The following is an 18,961-nucleotide window of genomic DNA, read 5'->3' on the forward strand; positions in this document are numbered from 1 at the left end:
GAGGGCCATTTTAAAGGAATGACCCTCACCACAAGGAATGTTCTGGAGCTTCCCCTTCAGACAGGAGCCCAGTGGTGCAGTAGGTAAATGCTCAGCTGGGGCCGAGCTACTCTGTCTAGAGCAGTGGTTCTCAACCTGTGGGTCGCGACCCCTTTGGGGATCGAAGGACCCTGTCACAGGGGTCACCCGATTCATCACAGTATCAAAATGACAGTGATGAAGTAGCAACAAAAATCATGTTATGGTTGGGGGGTCACCGCCACCTAAGGAACTGTATGAAAGGGTCACGGCATGAGGAAGGCTGAGAACCCGGGCCAGAATCGGCTCAAGGGTAAAGGGGTTCGTTTTGCTGTTTTTGACCCCTTCCCAGGCCTTGTAGGCTCCCGGAGGACCCAGTAGGAAAGGATGGTTCCCGGAAGAGGAACTCAGTTTGGCTGTGATCCAGGCGAGGCGTTCCTTCTTGTGTATCTCCTGACACCACCGCTCGTAATCCCAGTCCCCCACCCCAGTACTCCACAGCCACCGCCTCTTTTCCTAGTGTCCCCTTTATGTCCTCGCCTTCCTTGAGAGTTCTGTGAAACCCTGCCAGACCATGCCCGCTCACCCAGAGATTCCATGTCCACTCACCCGGAGACCCAGTGCCCACACATCGGAGCAGTCTGACCCACCTGGACTATAAACACCTATGGACTTTCTTGGTGCTGATTCCAAAGCCTGGCTTCAGGGAGGGGACAATGCCATGTGTAGGATCTTGAGTCAATCAGCACGTGTTATTGAGCTCTTACTTGAGCCGAGCACCAGGCTGCAAGTCATTGTGGACACAAAGAAGTAGGCAGAAGGCCTCAAAGAGGTTATAATCTGATGGGAGAGGACAGGGGACAGAGGCCACAGCTTCAGCCAAGGCTGGCTCAGGGGACAGGAGGAGCCCGGCTGGCTAGACTGGAGGGACAGTTCTGAGGACGCAAGTCTTTCTAGAAAGGAGGCTTTCCACAGGCAGCCATGCTGGGGCTGGCGCAGGGGGAGTCAAGGGCCTGGACAGCAGGGGATCCTTGCTGAAAAGAAGGGCTGGCGTATTTAGAATGCACAGCTCGAAGGGACCAGGTCATTGAACTTACTTAAAATGGCATGGACCAGAGGGGCCTGTGGCATCAGGCTCGTAATTTTTTGCCACGGCCCAGGGTGAGAGGTCGAGTTCATCAATGGCTGAGCACTCCACAAAGTCTTGGGGGTAGCTGTTGGCCTGGAATGGCTCCAGGGGGACCTTGGTGATGTGGGTGTTGTCACAGATGAGGCGTGAGAAGGACATTTTCTGCAGAGCGTCCCTCTGCTTCTTGGTGAAGACGCCAGGGTTTTCCCACCAGAACCTGCAGAGACAGAGCAGAGTCTCTCCAAACGGCCCAGAGTCGGCTCCTCCCCAACCTGTAGGGCAGGGAGCGTCCCCCCCGAGAGCCTCATCAACTAGCCAGAGTCTGTCCGTGCCAATCTTGAGAGGACAGAGGGCTGACCTCACCCAGGGGATGATGATCCCAGTGAGGAAGGAAGTTTTGTGGGAGAGGAGAGAAGCCCACTCATACTGAGGTCTGGGGTTGGCCCAGACTGAACACTGGGATGCCCAGCTCACAGAAAGGCTCTACTCGCCAGGCCTGGTCCTGGGGTGCACGTACCTGTCTCCATCCCGGATCTGCTGGAACTGCTTCCCCAGAAGGCAGGCCAAGAGAGGCCCCACCCGGCCTCCCTCTACCATGGGCTCCGCAGTGGCTCCCACCCAGAGGTCGATGTTGTCAGGCGTCTTGTAGAGATCCAGTAGCTTCTTAGCCAGCATCTTGTTCTTCAACACAGTGCCCAGCTCCTTCAATGTCTTGGGCTGGGAGAGACCACAGAAGCCTCTCCAGGAGTTGTACCCTAGGATGGGGAGGTCGAGACTGTATCACCCCAGGGACTTCCTGCTGACACCCCTTCTTGGAGACATAACCTCTCTCGTGTCTTGAGCCCCAGAAAGTCTGGGATCCTAGCCTTTGGGGATGAAGGAGGCTTTGGGACCATCCACAGCTTACGCCTTGGATACATCCGTCTCCTGAGGCTGACAGGACGGGTCCGGCCACCATTCTAAGCCTAACACCAAGACTATAAATGAAAAAACAGATGCGGAGTGACTCCCCTGGTGGTCCAGCCAGTAAATGAACTCGGGCAGCCTGGGCCAAATCCTCCTACATTACAATACTTTTCATGGGCACCGAAGAAAGGCCCAACATCATTTGCTTCTTTCTAGTCTCCTTTAATTAATCTTTTTTTGTGCGTATGGTGGTGGTGGGGGGTCATTAAACTGGTGTACAAACTGGTGGCTCATTGCTTTTTTACTTGAGGTGTTTGAAGGCAGGACCAAGCATGTTATCCTGTCTCTGCTCTAGGAAAAATGGAAGATTCCATTTCACGGATGAGCAGGGAGGCTAATGGCAACCAGGGTCCTTGCCTTCTATTTTAGAACCGAGCCTCAAGACTGCAACCAAAAGCGAGTGTCCCCAGGAGAGCCCCCCCCCCCCGCCCCCAAAGTAGCTGAAAGATCCCCGGGACCAGGTTCGTGCCGGCCACTTACCAGGCAGCCCATGGTCCCGGCCTCGCTGTATGTTGATGGCGGCAAGGTCAAAGCCATGAATGTGGTGGGGTGGCTGGAACAGCTTGTTGCGTAGTTCTCCTGTCATCATTTTATTCTGCTCCATCAACTTGGACTTCTTGGCCAGCAGCCCCCGCACCAGAGGGTCAATGCCACCTGCAGGGGGCGCCCAGAGGCCATCGTGGGAATGGGAACACCTTGCACTGTTGGCCCCGCCCCTCCCGCCACACAGACAGGATGGAGCCAGGAGAGAAGAGGACACTGTAGTCTTTGCAGGGGGTGCTGGGCAGGCAGAGGGCATCCCAGCTCTCCGGGAGGGACGCCAAGGGCTGATGTTACAGACATAAGCTTCAGGATTTTCTCCAAGCTGTAGTTCGTGGAGCTAACTCCTTCTCCTCCCTGATGTTCTCCTGAAGGAACGTTGCCGCAGGAGAGAGAGACAGCATACTTGTAGGAAATGGGGCTGACTCGTTGGGCCTTAAGTAAATCAGGTCTCAACAGAGCCCAGCCCGGGGATGAAGGAGAATTGAATCTAACTACTGGCACCTAACGGAGGTGGCAGAAAAGAGCAATCTTATCTGCCAAGCCCTTGAGTCCTTTCTACAAGGGTGACAGCAGTCTAGAGAAGGGAGTAGGGCATCCTAGGCATGTTAGAAGCCGCCAGGAAGGAAGGAAGGAAGGAAGGAAGGAAGGAAGGAAGGAAGGAAGGAAGGAAGGAAGGAAGGAAGGAAGGGCCAATTTTTACTGACCACTTTCCGTGAGTCAGAAACCCTTGTAGGATGCTTGCTACAGGCATCCCATCTAATTATTGTCGATATCATTGCAGCGAGATAGGAAAGTGGGTTAAGAATTTGGCTGCTAATTGAAAGGCTGACATTTTGGGAGGAAGATGAGGCCGTTTGCCTCTCTAAAGAGCTACAGCCTCGGGGACACTAGGCTATAGTTCTTCTCTGCTCTATAGTGCCATTATGAATTGGTGGTTTGGGGTTTAGTGAGATAGGTACTTTCATTGTGCCCATTTTACAGATGAGCCTCAGGGTCACATGGGAAACCGGGAGCCTGAGTTCCAAGCAGGCTGGACAGTGGGAGGGCGGGCTGACAGCGCGTGCCTCCCGGGACATACCGTCTTTGACAATCCTCCAGGTGTTGAAGAAGAGCGTGTGCAGGGAAAGGTCTGGCTCTGGGCCCCATGGCTCGTAATCCTCATCCAGACGGGACACTGTGGAGGGGATTTCTAAGTGGCCGAAGCGGAAGGCGAAGGTGAAGACGTTGGAAATCCGGGGATCCACAGACTCGCTGTAGCCTTGATAAGGCGGGATCTTTTTCTGCATCTCGTCACCCAGCACAATGGGTAAGTAGTCCCTAAAGGTGACAATCTGGAAGGAGAAAGAGGACTTAAATCTCTGCAGAGGGAGGCTGGCACGGAGCTGTGGCCAAGAGCTTGCCGGAGTAGTCAGAAACCAAGGACAGCAGCGGCTCCCCTGTGTGCCTCGTCCCCCTCTGGACAGCCGCGGCAGACATTGCTTATCCATCACGGCAGCCTTTGTGCGGACGCGCTGACTCTTCTCAGCATAGGTGTGATTCGGACTCGGCGGCTGAGATGCGTTCTCTTTGCCATGTTTGTTCTAAGTTTAGGCCTTGGTGCTAATGTGGCAGTTCTGGTGTGTCCCTTTAACTCAAGGCTGTCGTGTTTGAGGCTTACTATATAGCTATAGCAACCGGGCAGTGTGGTCATGTAGGAAGAATAAGCACAACACAGATTAATGGACTAGAATAAACAGTCCCCAGATAGACTCACACAAATGTGCCCAATTGATTTTTGGCTAAGGGGGTGAGAGTGATTCGATGCAGGAGGGGCAGGCATTCCAGTAAGGGGCACTGATGTAATTGGGGGCCGTCCATAGGGAAAACAAAACCCTAGACCTAAACCTCATCCTTTATGCAAAGATAAACTCTAAATACAAAGGATAACATTATAAAGTATCCAGGAAAAGGAGAGAGTTTTTGGGATCTAAGACTAAGCAAAGAGTTCTGAAACACACATATGAAAGGAAATGCTCATCAAACTGAAAAATGTAATGAAGCACTCTTATCCTGCGAAGGGCCCCCTTAAGGGGCTGAAAAGACAAGCCAGAGTGGGAGAGACTATTTACCAAGGACTCGCCGGCAAAGGACTCGTGTCTAGACTATATGAAGAACTCTCAACTATTATGTTCTTAAAAATCCAACTCGGAAACGGGAAAAGATCTCCACAGATGTTTCTTGGATGAAAACATGCAGATGGCAAATAAGCACCTGGGAAGATGCAAATCATTCTTTCCCACTAGAGGAGTTCAGGTGAAAATCCCGATGAGACAGCACTGCACACCTCCCTCCCTACCAGCCCAGCTAAAATGAACAGCAGCGGCGACACGGAATGGAGCAGAGAGTGCTGAGGAAGGGGAGCCTGGGGACACTGCTGGGGGGAGGGTGGGGTGAAACGCCTAGCAGTCCTAAACTGAACACGGGCGCGCCTTGGCAATTGCCCTCGTGGGCGCATGTCCCAGAGACAAGGAACGGTGCTTCCATGCAGAATGTGTCCTCAAATGGGATCGTAGCTTTTTTCAAAAGAGCCCCAACCCAGAAACCACCTGGCAAACCGAACTGCGGAATAGCCTCATGAACAACAAAAAGGGACGAACCATCGGCACAAGCAGCAGTGGGCTGAGCTTCAAGGAGAGTAAGATGGATGGAATCTTTAAAAACCTCTAAAGGCTGCACACTGCATGGCTCTGCATTTTGTGAAACAGAAGCTGCCGAGGTGGAGCAATGCCACTCGTCTGTCACACGTGGAGTGGCCGCCACTCAATGGCAGTGGGTAGCTTCGGGTGGCTGCCAGGGGTGAGGGGTGGCATGCAGACCTTGTGTGGGGATAGCGTGGGTGAATACCTTCACTGTGACGGTGGCTACATGACGCGAGTGTGACAAAACTGGACACTCACACACACAAACGACTGCATGTATCACTGGTGAAATCTGCCGCAGTCTTATGGTTTGTGCTGATGTCGGTTTTCTGCTTTGATGTCCTCCCCCGGTTCTGTAAGACTGGGGAGGGCTGGGTGAAAGGGGCATGGGACCTCTCTGTACAATTTTAGGGCCCCTTCCTGCGAATTTAGAGTAACTTCAAAATAAAATGCTTGAAGACCATGTGCATGGCTAATACTAACATGTCAACCTCCAGTCAATCCGTCAATCACCAGTATCCACTGAGTACTGCTTCTGCCTGTGACATGTAGCTCAGGAGGAGAAAGTCAAAAAGGAATGGAGTCCCATCAGAATAACTGGTATGTGTCAGTCCTGGGAGTGATGGAGCCTCCAGGCCTGGGCAGCCATACCCACGGGCCCAACTCACTAGCGCCTCTCTGGTGCTCTGCCCCAGGCATGCACATAAGGACCTGAAAGCTCCAGAGGGGAAAGGATGGAGGGCTCAAATGGGAGGGAAGCAGCGGGAGGAGAGGAGGGGGAAATGGAGGAGGTAGCAGAGGGCTGAGCTGGAGCGGGGGAGGCAGGCTGGGTGTGAGGTGGGTCTCCGTCCCTCTGACCTGCACGAAGGCTCCCAGGATTTTCCGGGTTTCTTGGTAGAGCACCTCTCCATCCCAGAAGGGGTTGATTCTCTTCAGTTCTTGGGCCAGCCGGTTGTGCTCTCGGAGGAAGAGGGTGTGAGACACGGCCAGCAGGATCTGCTCGGAGGCGCGGGAATCTCCTAGAAGCCCGGGAGGCAGGCCGGTTGGCTCTCCCTGAGCCAGCCGGGCAGCACAGGGACTAATGGTGTCCCCAGGGACCCTCCCTCCAGTTGATTTAGGGGCGTTTTCAGGAGTCTAAGAGGGATGGGCTCAGATGGGGATCTAGAGGGTGGAATGCCCGCTCTGCCATCTCTGGATGGTGAGCTTGGGCAAGTTACTTGGCAAGCTTATTTATGAGCCTTAGGGAGCTTCTCTGGGTGCGTGGGGGGCGACCAGGCTTATCTCACAAGATTGTAGTGACAGGGACACATTAAAACATAAACTATTAACCATCCTCCCACTGCCTTCTGAGAATGGTGCAGATAGATGTTTTGTATCATCGAGTTGATTCTGAAGCCTAGTCCCTACTCCATAGAGCTTCCTGCGCTATGGGGTTGGAATTGCCGCCGGTCCCTCAGTAGCCGAACACCAAGTTCTTATGCCTCCAACGCTCCTTTCACAAACAAAGGGCTCTTTATCCTGTTAGAAAGAACCCTCTGGGCATAGTGGGTTCCACGTTGGACTGCTAACCCTAAGGCTGGCTGTTCAAATCCACAGCCGCTCCACAGGAGGGGAAAAGAGGCTTCCTCAAGGAGGCAGTTCTATTATGTCCTATGGGAGGCTGTGGGGGTGTATTTTGTTGAGCAACTTTGGAGGTTTGGGGAGGTGCAGTTTTGAGGACAGGCTCCTGAGGGGTACTGCCCCCCTCCAGAATACAGAGGGAAGACTGGAGCTGGGGGACGATCTGGGAGGGAGAGGAGAGAAGGCGGAGGGCAGGAGAGAATGCCTGAAATGACGGGAGACGCTGTGTTCCACAAGATGAAGTCTTCCTGTCCCTCTACTCATTAGGTCCATCTGCTAACGCCACAGACACTGCAGTTTAGTGGGTATTTCTGGGAAGCAGAGCAAGGGCTGGGCTGGGTTCTGGGTCTGGATTGGGAAGAGGTGTGTGGGGGATGCTGAATTCCAGGGATCTACTGAGATACTGGCCCAGGGGCCAGCCTCCTGCTATGTCTGGTGGGGTCTTTGCTTTGTCTTGAGGGCAGGGGTGGGGAGTTGGGGGTGGGGAGGGAGGGGGAGGCATGTGCCCCTGGAAGGAACAGCACTGAAAGCAGAACTCTGGTGGTCCACCACATTGAGGGGGCTTTGTACCAAGTTTCTTAAAGTCTTGAAACTACACATTCCTCTTAATTTGGAAATTTCACCTCCGGAAAATTAGGTTGAGAAATGTATTAAAATATAGTAGAATCCTGGTACTAGACCACATCAGTACTCAATGTAATTGGATTTCAACTCGAAATGTTGAGAAGATTTTGCATCGGAGCTCAAACAAAACATCGGAATGTGACCCAACGCATGTGATTTTTATAAACAAAAGCAGCTTGTGTTTTGGTCACTCGGTGCTAGCTGGTGACATTTCTGTGTAATGTTTTGTATAAAAGGCAAGGTTAGGGTAAAAACTTGGTGGTTGAGAACAGATTAATCCATTTAAAGTTGTTTCTTATAGGAAAATTTGATTCAGAACTCGACGCTCCTTCTAGAACGGATTAGCACCGAGGCCTGGGGTTCTACTGTATACAAGACGGATGGTCATCTACAGGACAAAAGCAAAACCACACCTGGAAAAATCAAGAAATAGCCTGCTGTGTGTGCGAGTTGATGCTGACTCACATCGACAGAGTCAGCTGCCCCAAAGTGGTCATCTTCATGGAAGCGGCCATCTTCGTGGAAGCGATCATCTTCGTGGACGTGGTCATCTTCGTGGACATGGTCATCTTCATGGAAGCGGTCATCTTCGTGGAAATGGCCAGCTTCGTGGAAACGGCCATCTTTGTGGAAGTGGTCATCTTCGTGGACATGGTCATCTTCATGGAAGCGGCCATCTTTGTGGAAGCGGCCATCTTCGTGGACGCGGTCATCTTCGTGGACGCGGTCATCTTCGTGGAAGCGGCCACCTTCGTGGACGTGGTCATCTTCGTGGACATGGTCATCTTCATGGAAGCGGTCATCTTTGTGGAAACGGCCAGCTTCGTGGAAGCGGCCATCTTTGTGGACACGGTCATCTTCGTGGACGCGGTCATCTTCGTGGAAACGGCCAGCTTCGTGGAAACGGCCATCTTTGTGGAAGTGGTCATCTTCGTGGACATGGTCATCTTCATGGAAGCGGCCACCTTCGTGGACGTGGTCACCTTCGTGGGAGCGGTCATCTTCGTGGACGCGGTCATCTTCGTGGAAGCGGCCATCTTTGCGGAAGCAGAACGCTCCACCTTCCTTCCGTGGGCTCAAACTGCCCGGTTTGGGACGTGTAGCCGAGAGCTTAATCGACGCGCCATCATGGCTTCTTAGAAATAGTACCGTGTCCCCAAAGAGGGCTGACACAATACAGTGTCACAAAGCAAGGGTGCTTCAAAATGTTCCGTGGCAAGATGGCATGAGAGGGGAGTGGCATTTGTCCCTGGACTTTTTGAGGTCCCCTCGTCTGTGCCCTAGAATACCAAAAAGCCATTACAGCCACTCTATGGACGAGCAGTGAGTGAGCCAGGAGCTAGTGAAGGTCAGGCCGGAGAGCATCCGAGCATGACGGCAATGACCTCAGAAGACAAGGTGGAGAATGATGTCCAGGACAGAAAACAACACTGGGGAGATACTGTGGGTTGAAACCTGCCCTCCAAAATATGCATGGTAAATCGAAAATGTGTGCTGTAAACACCTGTAGCTGGAGCTCTGGTGTGGGGGGTGGGTCTCCCCCTGGGCTGTTAACTGGGAGGAGTCCCAGCAGGGGTGCTCCTCAGGAGAATGAGGAGGCTGGCTGTAAAGCCTGGGGACCTCAGAGGGGCAGTTCTGCTTCATCCCAGAGGGCACCAGGAGTGGGCACCACTTGAGGGCCATGAGTGTGGTTTGGTTACACGGATGGTTGCCATCCTGTGTGAGCACTGGGCTTCCCCCGCTTTGTTAATAAGGCCATGTAGGTGCAGGATCCATCTGGAATGGGATCAGGCACGGACGAGTGAGCAGAGATAGGAGATAGATGCCAAGCCACATGAAGCGCTCTCTCCAAGGAACCAAGGGGCAGAAGCTGCAGCAGAGTCGACAGAGAGAAAGGTGTCCCCGGAGCTGGCATCCTGGTGTCAGACTTCTCGCCTCAGGGACTGTGAGAAACACTGTCTGTCTGCGTAATGTTGCTGCAGCGCTAGTGAGCCAAGACTGATCGGCATCACAGGCAGGTGGGAAGTTGTGTACACCTTTTATGCTTACGTCTATTTTGGTGCATTTCTGGAGCTCCCTGATTTGTCACTTAACAATGATGTCTTACAGCAAGCATGTTTTTCTTAATTCTGTCCTGCCCTGGGCCAGAGCCAGGGCGAGCGGTGCTTTGGTACACATTCTCCCCCTAAGAGGACGACAGGAGCAATGGCAAAGGCTCCCTGGACATTGCCTGGTGGCCGTGGCAGTGCTTAGCCCCCCTCTCTGCTCGGTCCCCAGGGAAGTCCCCTTGTCCGTGGACACCCCTCTATTCCCCACCGAGACTCACCTGCCAGGAAGCAGGGCACTTTGGCGGTGGTGTTGATGAACTCGCAGGGGCTTGGCTTCTTGCTGTCGAAGGGCAGATAGGGCAGCCCGTGGTCGGAGAACTCCTGGTTGACAGCCAGGAGGCCCAGTGGGCTGCTGAGGTTGAGGAGGCGTCTGGCCAGACTGGGCTCTGGCCCATACACAAAGCTGGCATCCAGGAAGGAGGTGAGTGCGTTGATCTGCTCTCGGGCCAGGGACTCGTAGGGTGGCGTGGGGCAGACAAACCCGGCTCGAAAAAATGGCAAGCACTTCCCTTGGGTCTTCAGCTTGGGGTCCTCGGGTGGGAACTGTGGAGAGGGGGTGTGTGTGACTGGGCAGGGGTCAGACAGCTGGGCCCTGGGGACCTTTCTGTAGCAGAATCTGGATGCAGCTGGCAAAGATGCTGATGGCATCAGACACTGACCCTGGCACCTCCTGTTGACATCACACACTCAGTGTCACAAAACCCTGGCGTTCATCCCACCTCACTGTGTCCGAGAGCGGAGGGGGCTGTTAGTCTTACACACCTTGGGCTCTGAAATTTGGGTGAGGTGGAACCTGAGATCCCTGCATAGGGAAGTTGGACACGAGATGAGGAAGGGTTTGGTTAATTACTACTACTACTACAACCCCACTGTCGTTAGTGGATCCCAACACATGGGGTTTCCGAGACTAAGTCTATTTCCTTTTTTTTTTTTCTTCCAGAAACATGGACAGCACTGACAGTCAGTTCTCCTGGCCCCCGCAGAATCCAGTGCTGTAGATTTGTCTTCTCTCTCCCCCTTTAAAAAAATCACTTTATTGTGGCCCGTGCAGCTCTCATCACCATCCCTCCATCCATCCATCCATCCATCCATCCATCCATCCATCCATCCATCCATCCATCCATCCACAGTGTGTCAAGCACATCTGTGCATATGCTGCCATCACCAATCTCAAACGTTTTCTTTCTACTTGAGCCCTTGGTATCAGTTCATTTTTTCCCTCTCTACACCATGAACCCTTAATAATTTATAATTTTTTTTCATGTCTTACACTGACCACTGTCTACCTTTACCCACTTTTCTGTTGTCCAAGACTAAATCTTAATGAGAGTAGACAGTCTCATCTTTCTCCAGGGGAGCAGCTGGTGGATTTGAACTGTCAACCTTGTGGTTAGTAGCCCAGCTCCTACAATGCTAATGATCACACTCACTCACTGCCAGGGACTCAGTTCCGACTCAAAGGGACCTTTTTGGACAGAGTAGAACTGCCCTTTTGGGTTTTTGAGACTTTTCAATCTTTATGGGGGCAGGCAGCTTCCCTGTTCTCCCACCAGTGGCTGGTGGGTTCGAACCGCTGACCTTGTGGTTAGCAGCTCACCACACCACCAGGGCTCCTTGTGCTAATGATAGCGACTGTTTATTTATTTGGAACCTCCTGTGCCATGCATTACATAACTTTACTTCACAAAACTCTGCAAAGAAGACAGCTGCATCCCATTTTCCAGGGGAGAAGACCCAGGAAGGTCGAGGCACTTGCCCAAGGATTTACAAAAACGTAGGACTCAGATCTAGATCGGCCTCCCTCTCCACCCCACGTTCCTTGCACCACGGCTCACAGAAGGAAGAAGTGGCTCTCCAACGGTAACATCCACAAAGAAGAACAGGACCATCGCAAACTCCTCCCCCTTTCTGCTGGCCATTCCCGGAAAACCCTGCTGGCTCCCTCGGACTCATCCGGACAGTGCCAGCTCCTTCTGGGAACAGCCTCCCTTGGCCCCAGGATGGCGCAGAACCTCTCGGCACCAACGCATGGCACGTGAGCCAAATCTCCTGGGGACCTGGGAACGCGTAGGTTCTGTTTCTGAACGTCAGGGTGGGACAACCATTTTGCATATCTAATAAGCGACTAGTCAGTGGTTCTCCACCTTCCTCACGCTGCCACCCTTGAATCCAGTTCCTCATGTGGTGGTGACCCCCAACCGTACAATTCTTTGCATGGCTACTTCAAAACTGTCATTTTGCTACTGTTACGAATTGGGCGACCCCCTGCAAAAGGGTTGTTTGACCCACCACTGCACTAGGTGAAGCCAGTGCTGGGGAGACTAGGAGTCAGGCCACCCTCCCCCAGCTTCCTGATTTCCTCATTAGGGGCTTGTTCACTTCCCTCTGGCCCCTCATCCAGGGGTGTGAGCGCCTGTTAGTCACCTTTCAGCTCGCGGTGTTCAGTGCACTGCCTGCCGAGGGTAGTGATGGCGTGTGCTTACTGAACAGATGGATGAGTGAATGAGTGGCTGGGCTGGGCTCAGGGATTCTGGCTGACACGCGGTCTGTGTCCGCTCCATCAGGGCGCGCAAGGGCTACCCACAAGGACCTACCATGATGGGGAAGCAGTTGCCCCCCTGGGCACAGTGTTCGACACACTGGACTTTAGAGTACTCGCTACTCCCCAACTCTGTGTCGGGGGCGAAGTCCAGGTCGTGGTCCACAATCTGACCCCACTGCATGAAGAGCAGGGATGTGCGTTGGTCCAGGACGCCCTCCTCATTCAGGTAGCCCAGGATCTGGTTGGACACCTCTCGGGCCTGTAGAAGGAGAGAGAAGGGCGGGGTGCAGGGGTGCTGGAGGAACAGGTGGTCTGGGGATTCGGGCTCCATTGCAATTTCCTGAGTACCAGCAAACTGGCAGGTACAGTGGACTCCCCAGGGGGTGGCATTACTCCCATTTTGTGGACGGAAGACTGAGGACACGGGATCCCGCAGCTCTGAAGGAACATGGTGGGGTTGAAACCAGGCCTGTATAGCTTCGGAGGCCATAGCTCCTTCCACCCCGCAGCGGGAAAGCAAAGGCAGGCTGCCTCGGGAGCCAGTGCCAAGGAGGCACCAGGGGCCCTCTGGGCAGGAGCTGCCAACGCAGAGGAGGCCAATGGCCGGGACCTCCAGGCCAACAACAGCTGAAGCACCCCGGGGGCTGGGGCAGGGTCAGGGCGAGCAGGAGGCGGGGCTAGGAGGCCATCTGTCGTGGGACCCCAGGGTATCTGGCTTGCGGGCAGCTGGGACGCGACCACCATGTGGCTGGACCCGGGACTCTGCTGACTTCTAGCGGCACTTTGGGGAACCGCGCCAGAGAGCAGGTCCCCGGGAATGGGGGGTGGGTGGGACGGGGGCGTGGATCCCCCGCCCCTGCTGCCTTCCCGAGTAGGAGGCGCAGTGCCCCCGCGGGCTACCCCCACGACGCGGGCCTCGCCCAGCCTCTCACCTGCGGGACCTCGAAGCCATGGCGCGTCTTCCCCGGCGTCCACCCAAAGGGCAGGGAAAACCCGTCTTCGTACTCGGCGGGCAGCCAGCGCGCCAGCGCCCGGTTGGCAGCTCCCAGCGCTGGCTTCCTCCTGAAACCAGGCGGGACCAGTCCTCAGCCCCTGCCGCCTGACCCCCGGGGAGAAGGCGCCCCTCAAATGTGGGGTTTCTGCATCACGGGCCCACTGGGGAAAGGTGGGGGAGTGGTGGTCGCACGGGAGACTGCTGGAGCCGCCCGAAAGGTCTGGAGGGTGGGGACGTGGGGTTGGGTGGGGTGGGCAGCTTTCCGCCCAGCAGATTCTGAGTGGTCCCCAAATCCAGGAGGGCCAAGCAGTGGGGGTTCGGCCTGCAATTAGCCAGTGATGAAGCGCCTGACTGGGCCGCGCAGTGGGGTGAGCCTGGTGGTCCTGGGAGGGTCGCCATCCTACCCCACCCCCCAGTCCAGTCACCTGTTGTTACAATCTCCCGTAATGGTGCGGTAAGGGCTGTCCTGGTCGCATATCGGCGCCGGGCCAGGGACCCCGCAGCCCACTTCCCGGGAGAGGAAAGCCAAGTCTGTGAAACACAAGAGTCCCCACAGGGGCTCCGTTTATTTCTCCGTGTGCAGAGAAGGCTGGGGGTCGGGGGAGTTGATGGGCGGACATTGTTTCAGGCCCACGTTACCCAGAACCCCTTGGGCAAGCCCATCTCCTGCAAACAGTCCTAGTAAATGACCCCTGGTACAGGTGGCTTAACTGCCCGCCACCCAGGTGAGCCCGTACCCTGCGGTTTGGGAAGCAGACCTATCATTGGTTGACTCTGGGGCTTTCCTACGGGGGCGGGGGGGGGGGTGTACAAAGAACACTCATGCCCCCCACTGGGAGCTTGCAGGGTGACCTTGCAGGTCTGAGTTCCTGCCTCTGGCTCCTCACTGGGGTGGCCTGTCTACAAAGGGTTCCAGGAAGGGAAACGCAGCCCTTGACAGCCTTGTCCACTAAGCTGAGGTTTGGAGGGGCTTGGACCCCCGTCAGCCAGGAGTACTGCAGAAGGGATCTGTCCATCGACTTCCACCAAGGTGACAGCCAAGAAACCTCCGTGGTGCGGAGCGGGACTCCGCAGTAGCACCTCTTTCTCATGTTTGTGTTCCGTTGTCTCCTGCCAGTCAGGGGCTGGTGGGTTTTCTGTACCTGTGGCGTTGGCCCAGGGCATGGCGTCCTGCCTCAGTCTCTTTAAGGACTCTTCCCACACCTGCCCATTGCGGATGGCCGTGCGTGTCCGCCCTCTGGCGTGCTTGAGATATTCTACGAGGTCCCGACTGGTGGGAGACTCCGAGGTCATGGAGGTCTTCAGCCTGCAATCGAGAGCAATGGGGGCGTCAGGACGGCACCCCCACCCCAGGTGCCGAGCTTGTCCCTGAGGGTGGGGGTGGGGTTGTGGGCAGCATATGAAGACAGGCATTCCTTAAGCTCCCAGAACCTTGTCTTCATATGTTTCCTGCTTCCTGGGAAATCTCTTCTGGAAAGAGGAAGCAACAGTGTGCCTCTCAGCTCTGCCAGGCACTGTCCAGAGGGCAGTCAGATGGATGGGAACCAGGGGGTCCTGAATCTACATCAGAGCTGCAGCTGGGCTGGTTCTGTCAGAACCAGCTGGGGCAGCTTCATGAGCACACAGTTCCCAGGGCTTACTGAGTCAGAGCTGACCCAGCTGGCCTCTCTTCAAGTCCTATGGGCTGATAAGAGGAACAAGAGGCCTATGAGCCTTCTGCCCAGATGAGGCACCACTGGGGCCTGGGCGGTGGCGTCCTGCCGACTGCCGACCCAGCCCGGGACAAGAGAACTAGCTTATTGCTGAGCCCTCCACCTGCGGCATGAGAAGCAAAGCCCCGCTCTGCCCAGAAGGGTGAGACCACGCAGCAATGGCCCTCGGCATGGCACTGCCCCTCCACGTGAACGCTCTGCCACCTCACCGTGCCCCAGGCTCCTCAGTGTGAGATAAGGAGGTTGGGCACAGCCGGTTGACTGCTCAGTTGCTAACCAAAAGGTTGGCAGTTCAAACCCACTGGCTTCTCCACAAGAACAAGATGTAAGGATTGGCAGCCACAGAGATTTAGAGCCCTGGAAACCGATGGGTTAGTCCTACTTGACCTGTAGCCTTGCTAGGCTGAATGAATCCACAGCAGCCAGTGTGGGAGCTCGGGAGCAGACTAGCTGGGCTGGGCTCTTAACTTTGGGCAAGTTACTCAACCTCTCTGTTCCCCAGTTTCCTTCTTCGTCGAATGAGGAGAACGATAGGAATCATGCTCTCTGATCACTTTGTTACCTGAAAAAAAAAACAACCAAACAACTGTCCTGTCTGGTTTGACCCAATAGTTGTTTTTTGCGGGTTGGACTGTGGCCCCCCTAAAATATGATCTGTAATCCCAACCCCTATTCCTGTGGGCATAACCCTGTTTGGAAAGAGGGTTTCAGTGTCACGTTGGACCCGTGTGGAACATGCCCGAAACCAGTTCGTTTCGGTGATAGAGGAGGAGTAGACGAGGTACAGATGGCAGTTGGAGGAGGACAGAAGCCTGCCAAGATTGCCAAAGGGCTGAGGAGGGCTCCTCCCGCCCCGTCCCTGCAATAGAGAGAGAGAAATGCCCTGAATTTGGAATTGCGAAACCGCAAGGAAGTGAGTTCCTGTCACCTCTTGTGAACTCCTGTGGGGGCAGCAGGACGAAGCCAAGACACAAGGGCAGCCAGGGCTGTCTCGGGCACAGTCAACACGCATGTATTAGCAGGAGCAGCAGCAGCAAGGTCTGGAAGCAGCTGATGCAACCTCCCCCATGCTGAACACAGGAGGTGAGTCAGGAGGTGAGTCGCAGGGTTTCCCCAGAGCAATCTGAGAGACCTGCAGAGCTTCTGGGTCCTCTCCCTCCTTCCGTCCCGGGCACTTCAGGGTTCCTCGCCTACACTCTGGCTTGCCAGGGACTCCCCTCCTGCTTTGTATCAGGGCTGGGCTCCATTGGAGCAGGGACCCCTTGTCCTTCCCTACTGCCTCCACCCTAGGCCAAGTCACCCCACCCCCAAGCCTGGGCCACCCAGTAGCCTCTTCCTGGGCTCCCTGCTTCTACTCCTGTCTCCCTCCCATTCCTTCTCCACACAGATGCCTGGTGAACTTGTAGAATAGAAATCACACTGCCAAGGCCCGGGTAGAACTGTGTTGAGCCTTGTGAAGCCCATTCTCTGCCACTGACCTCCTTGGTTAGCAGAGCACCACACCTCTTTCTTGCCTTGGGGCTTTACCATTGCAGTTCCTGTCCCTGAATGCCACCTGCTCCTGAATGCTGGCTCCTCCCCCTCTCCAGCCCCCAGTCCTTCCAGACATCTGGCCTACTGCGTGCCTGTGCTCCGGCAGGCTCTCTCCTTTCTGTTATTGGCCCAATGCTTAACCACTGCGCCACTAGAGCTCTGAGGGAGAAGATGAGGCTTTATTCTCCTAGCAAGAGTCACAGCCGGGAAACCTATGGGGCAGTTCTAACATGTCCTATAGAGTCACTGTGAGTCTCAGTGGACTCGCTGGCCATGAGCAACTGGAGCAGCGTACCCATCCCCTCTACTGTCTTCATGGTCAGTGGCTGGATTGTTGCTTGTGGACTGTAACAGCATACTTCATTGTGACTCGTTCTATCCCTATGAGGCCCCTAAATCCAAAAACTAAACTGTGGACATCAGTATCCCACATTCCAAAGGCAGGCACTGTCCCCTACCCAACCCCACAGGACTGGCAAAGGAGGTGGGTGAACATTGATTTTGTGACTTTTATTCACCCTGACCTTGGGACTACAAAAACATTGCAGGGAAGCGATGCCACCTAGTTGCTAAGATGGTGGACCTCCCTCGACCACCACTGGGCCTGCCCTTCACCTTCATTTCAGCGGGAAGCATCTCAGAGGGCTGACCCCAAGAAGGAGGGCGTGGCATGTGTCCTGGAGTCTTGACGGAGTTTGAAAGCCCAAACAGCCCATGACTCTTGAGTTGGTTCCAACTCACAGAGATGCTCTAGGGCAAGGTAGGGCTGCCCCATAGGGTTTGTACTTGGCTGCTAACAGAAGGTTGCCTGTTCAAACTTGCCAGGGACAGTCAACTTCTGTAAAGATGACAGCCTTGGAAGGAAACCCTGTGGGGCAGTTCCGCTGGGTGGCAATCTACAGCGTAGGCTTTAGTGACCCTGTAAAGGAAGTCACTCGTGACTTCATTCATTAGTCGAATGTCTGAGGGCCATCTCCCAGGTGGCCCTGAGGCTCTGGAATGCACCGCCTGAGGAACCTGCGCCATGCAGCCGTTCAGGAGGTCAGGTGTGGGCTAGTACTCTCTTACATGCTGCATACGTTAGAGGGCATGGAAGAGCGAGTTTGTCACTGCTTCGAAGCACTGGCTTGTCAGGGCTGGCCTAGGAGCACTTGTCGTCACCGAGAAACCTGTGAAGGTTGTATGAATGTGTGTGTGTGTTTCACTTACCTGGTTCTGGAATCCAGGAAGGCCTTGTTAACTTGGACCTTGGCCTGTTTCACAGCATCAGAGATGGCGGCAGCTATGGTGGTCTGGGCTTGGACTGGGAGAAGCAGGGAGCAGGGTGTCAGATCCCATGCCTTGGCGATGCCCTGGGCCTCTGCCTCCCTCTTGTAGCTCAGCCACCACGCCCTCCCCTCAAATCTGAGAAGGCAGGGGACAAAAGTGAGGACACGTCTACAAGCGTCCCAGCACTTTAGGAGAGACATGCATACTGAGAAGAATACTCTCCAGGGCCCAGTGTCCAAATGGCTCCTGCAGGAGTCCACCGAGGTGACCAGGGATGGTCTGAGAGTGTGACCACTCACACGGGCTGGCCCCTGGGGGGTGGTCCCACGGATCGTTAGACAAGCCCAGCAGAGGGCTTACCTAGGCAAGGCCCCAAATAGCTGACCTGATGGGGGGGTAGAGGTGCAACTCCTGTTGCACTCATACTGGGGCGTGGGGCACGGGGGAGGGGGCTGGGGGCGATGCATGCTCTGAACAAGGGGAATGTGGGGGTTGAAAAATACTGTCCTCTAAAATTTCATGTTCATAGGAACCTCAGAAGGTAATCCCATTTGCATCTTTGCAGATGTAGTTAGTTAAGATGAGGTCATCCTGGATTAGCCCATTGTCATTGAGTTAATTCTGATTCTTAGTGATTCTATAGGACAGAGTGGAATAGCTCCTTATGGGTTTCCCAGGTTTGGTAAATGTTCGCTCCCAAATCTTTCCATTGGCAGCCCCTGTGCCACCAGGGCGCCTTTACTGGATCAGGGGTTGGGGGAACTCTCGATTCAGTGACTATTGACTTTCTCAGACACACAGAAGGGAAGGCCACGTGAAGGCTGAGGCAGGGCCTGGAGTGACACAGCTTTAAGCCTAGGATTGCTAGGAGCCACCAGAAGCTGGGAAGAAGCATTCTCCCCTCAGGCCTTCAGAGAGCAGGGCCCTATCGAGACCTGAATGTTGGATTTCTGGCCTCCTGAACCGTGAGAGAATCCATTTCTACTGGCTCAGCCACCCACTATGTAGTACATTGTGACGGCAGCCACAGGAAGCTCACCCAGCAGATACTTACCACGTGCCACGGGCACTGCAACCTGGAGCACAGTCAGAGATGCCAGGAGGGCGGGGAGGTGGAGGAGGATCCTCATGGCTGAAATGAGACCCCAGACCATAGGTGTGATATGCTGACGCCCCAGGGGCAGAGATTGGATCACACCAAAGTGCTGGTGATGCAGAGAACACT

General features: G+C 54.7%; 1 protein-coding gene across 1 annotated transcript; it reads right to left on the minus strand.

Annotated features, from left to right (window-relative positions):
- Nucleotides 1-781: 781 nt before the first annotated feature.
- On the minus strand, nt 782-18,866 carry LPO (lactoperoxidase). The gene is made up of 14 exons (XM_075559631.1): nt 18,791-18,866; nt 17,677-17,764; nt 14,365-14,528; nt 14,149-14,163; nt 13,648-13,753; nt 13,161-13,290; nt 12,281-12,487; nt 9,905-10,229; nt 6,193-6,353; nt 3,735-3,987; nt 2,594-2,767; nt 1,665-1,902; nt 1,141-1,364; nt 782-858 (listed from the first exon to the last, which is right to left on the minus strand). The coding sequence occupies exons 1-14, from the start codon at nt 18,864-18,866 to the stop codon at nt 782-784; spliced, it is 2,238 nt and encodes a 745-aa protein (XP_075415746.1).
- Between the last annotated feature and the right edge of the window lie 95 nt (nt 18,867-18,961).

This window comes from Tenrec ecaudatus, chromosome 10 (assembly GCF_050624435.1).
Source record: "Tenrec ecaudatus isolate mTenEca1 chromosome 10, mTenEca1.hap1, whole genome shotgun sequence".
NCBI classification, from domain to species: Eukaryota; Metazoa; Chordata; class Mammalia; order Afrosoricida; family Tenrecidae; genus Tenrec; species Tenrec ecaudatus.